Raw genomic sequence first — 3,422 nt, 5'->3', positions numbered from 1 at the left:
TATATATATATATATATAAACACAGTAAAATGTAAATTATGTGCAAAACTATATTAGTTGTTAGAACTAAGTTGGAAAAATAAATATGAAGGTCAATTAAATTATAAAATGTGAGGTAAAGCTCTCCTTTTTTAATTTAATTAGTGCATATTTAGTTGAATTTATTTATTGGTCCATTTATACATTTCTGCTTTTTTTTCTAGTTATGTCAGTTTGGGTCCTCCATACTGCAGAACTTGGAAGAGGTAATTTAATGTCTGAATCAGGTGTGTTGGAGTAGGGAAAAACATAAAAACCTGTAGGGCTGCGGCCCTCGAGGACCAGGATTGCCCACCCTTGTACTATACAATCTGATGACAGGTTCAGGTTAAAGCCATCTCCATTTTGACAGGCTCTTATTAGACCGAAGTCATCAGGATAATTTAATCTTGCRTGGTTTTGATAAGAAAATCCATTTGAATTTCAACATGATAATGTTAACCTCTCATACCAAATGAATTTTGGAGAAGCAGACTCACAAGTATATTCATTTCAATTTTGTGATAAATTGGAAAAACACGTGTTGAATTTAGAGCCTGACTTTGAAGGGTGTTATTTGTGTTATTGGCAAGACTGGATCCCCCTGTTTTGCATTTAGATTTGATTTCCAAGTTACAAAACACCCAGCAGGTGTTGGATCTGAAATATGGTTGTGAGAATTGTATCATTACTGAGGAGGGTTCTGAGTTTTGTGCAAAATTACGTCCCAACAGTGAGCATTTTAGGTTTGTTGGCAGTTTTCTTTATTGATATTGTAAGATTTGCAAATAGCAGTAAAACACTGTTTTCTCTGAAGCTTGTGTCTGTTTGCTTAACTTGCCGAGGCCTGCGTCACAGCAAGATTTTAATTCAGTTCAATTCAGTTTATTTATATAGCGCCAAATCACAACAATTGTTGTTTCATGACACTGTACACACACACAAAAAAAAACAATAAATCTTAAGATTTGATTTTAAAGATTGTCGTCCAATTTCCAAACACTGAGACAAAAGTGAGGATGAAAAAATCCTGGATATACGTACCAGGTTTGGTCCACAGTATGTGGTGTTCAGCCACACGGCAAGAGACAACACAACACACATGCACAGATTTCATTGATGAACATTTAAATGTCAGAAGTGAAATCACGTGAGACTTCTTGAAATCTCGCGAGAATTCGGATGACGGAGGAAAAGTCTTGCGTGACCTCCAGGGAGACGTGAGTAAATGAACATTTGAGACGAGGAAAAAACAATGTTGATCATTTGTGGTCTGTTTTTAATGGAGGAAAAATAATTCAAAATGACTTAAAGGCACAGTGTGTAGGATTTTGTCAATTCTTTTAGCCAAAACTGAGATAATCACTAATGACAATAATAAAAAACATGTCTAATCATTGCAGACAAAGACCTTGTTTTATTATTTTTACCTTATAAAAAGCTGTTTATATCTCCATGGTCGCRGGTCGCCACTACAGGCAGCCGCCATCTTGCACCGCCATCTTGTCTATGAAGGCTCATGAAGGACAAACTGCGGTGGCGGCATCAAAAACGGTTTTAGTTATAATACTATAAATGTAATATTTGTTGTCTGTCATTGTAGCTGGGATCATTTTACTTTAAAGCTCATAATCTTAACACTTGAAACATCACTAGCCCTGAAGCCTGTCTCTTACATCGCGGTTGGAATTATCAAAGGTTTTTGACACCTGAGAGACACCGTAGCAACTCCTTTGCGTTTGGAAGCGGGGGGTGGGGGTGGGGGGAGGACCAGGGAGGATGATTCAACCACTCAACCACTAGATGTCACTGAAAACAACAAATCCTACACACTGTGCCTTTAACATCCAGCTGACTTTCTGTTGAGTCACGACAGTTTTTTTTATGTCTTCTGTATTTAGGATTTCACTCCGTGTTTACGTTATCTCGCTTTCTGATTGGCTGCAGGGTGATCACCACACACACTGGGATATTGGGCCAAAAAAATCAAACATGTTGAATATCCCAGATTTGAGGTCGGAGCGGTCCCGACATCCTTCCGAGCTGACTAGATCACTCTTAACTCCCCACCCACGGCAGGAATATCTGCTTAGATTATCTTTAGAGTCATCACGATAATCTGGACATCCTTAAGATTGTTGGAAAGGCAAAATCGGGGCAGAATTCAGCAAAATTATCCTGCCGTGTGACGCGAGCCTTAGCTGCAGCAATTTACAAGATGATCACTGAAAGTAACATACAGAATAAAAAATTTAGGAATAACATAATATATATTTTAATTTACTTTAGATAGACAGAATGTTGTTATTCAAAAAATAAGGAAAGTTATGAAACCTGACTGGAAATTAGACCATATTGTCTACATCAGTGTTCCTGAAAGTTTAACCCCCGAACAGTCTGGGCAAAATCGGTGCGTTTTTTTTTTTCCATCTAAACTCCAGATGATACGGTTGGCTTTTATTTTGAAAACTATTGTCAGATGACTTCTTAGCTTTAATTTGACACCCTCACAAAAAAAATTAAAAATGTTGAAAGGCTTTTAAGGAATTTCAGGAGCGACCGTTAATGAGTTAAAGATCTACTCTCTTCTAGATTTTTTTTTTAAAAGAACCTGTCAGCAGAATTTCCAGTTGTATTCAAGACCAAAGTCCAAAAGCAGAACTTGAAGTAATTTAGAGGAAAAACAGAGAAAACAGCATATTTTATAACCAAAATGTAACAAAACCTTTGTTTCCCAACAGAAACACACATCCACACACACTCTGATTCAGTTTACTGACGTGCAAGGTGCTGACGTGAAGCGGGGTCCCTCCGGTTCCGTTGTTGGYGTTGCTCTTGGCGGCGGGGCTTTTTCCTGCAGCCTTCTCCTTGGACGCTATCTTGGCTTTCTCTGCCTCGATGTGCTTCGGGCTGTTCAGCATCACTTGAACCACCGCGTACTCCACCAGCGAAGCGAAACCAAACAGCAGGCAAGCAATAAGCCAGATATCAATGGCCTTGACGTAGGACACTTTGGGGAGCTCCGACGCTAAGGAGGTGCACTCAGAAGACAAGGAGAGTACTGAGAGGATGCCTGCATGCAGAGGGAGCACAAATATCCGTGTCAGTCAAGAAACTGAATTGAAGGTTGATGCAACTATTTTAACCTTCATTTCACCGGGCAAAATATTAAGAACAATTTCTTATTGACAATGTTAGCCTGAATGTGCTTAAACACTTAAAAGGGGAAGACAGGAAAAGGGCAACAACATTTACACATACAGAAAGCAATGCATTCATTCTTTAAAACGGTAATGCTTTCTTTCACAGTACCCTTTTTAGCATGTAATTACATGGTAATTACATGGTATTAAGATGAATATAACATAGTTGCTCGTTATTACCATGTAATTACATGGTAATAA

General features: G+C 38.4%; 1 protein-coding gene across 1 annotated transcript in view; it reads right to left on the bottom strand.

Annotated features, from left to right (window-relative positions):
• Positions 1–3,422, bottom strand: part of glrbb (glycine receptor, beta b) — a gene marked incomplete in the record, with an annotated part of 33,118 nt that overhangs the window by 6,782 nt on the left and 22,914 nt on the right. The window contains 1 exon segment of the mRNA XM_014001982.1: positions 2,799–3,091. Coding sequence (XP_013857436.1) covers positions 2,799–3,091 — 293 coding nt within the window.

Source organism: Austrofundulus limnaeus, unplaced genomic scaffold, assembly GCF_001266775.1.
Source record: "Austrofundulus limnaeus strain Quisiro unplaced genomic scaffold, Austrofundulus_limnaeus-1.0 Scaffold11, whole genome shotgun sequence".
NCBI classification, from domain to species: Eukaryota; Metazoa; Chordata; class Actinopteri; order Cyprinodontiformes; family Rivulidae; genus Austrofundulus; species Austrofundulus limnaeus.
Note: the sequence above shows the minus strand (reverse complement) of the source record. Positions and strands in the feature narration are given on the sequence as shown.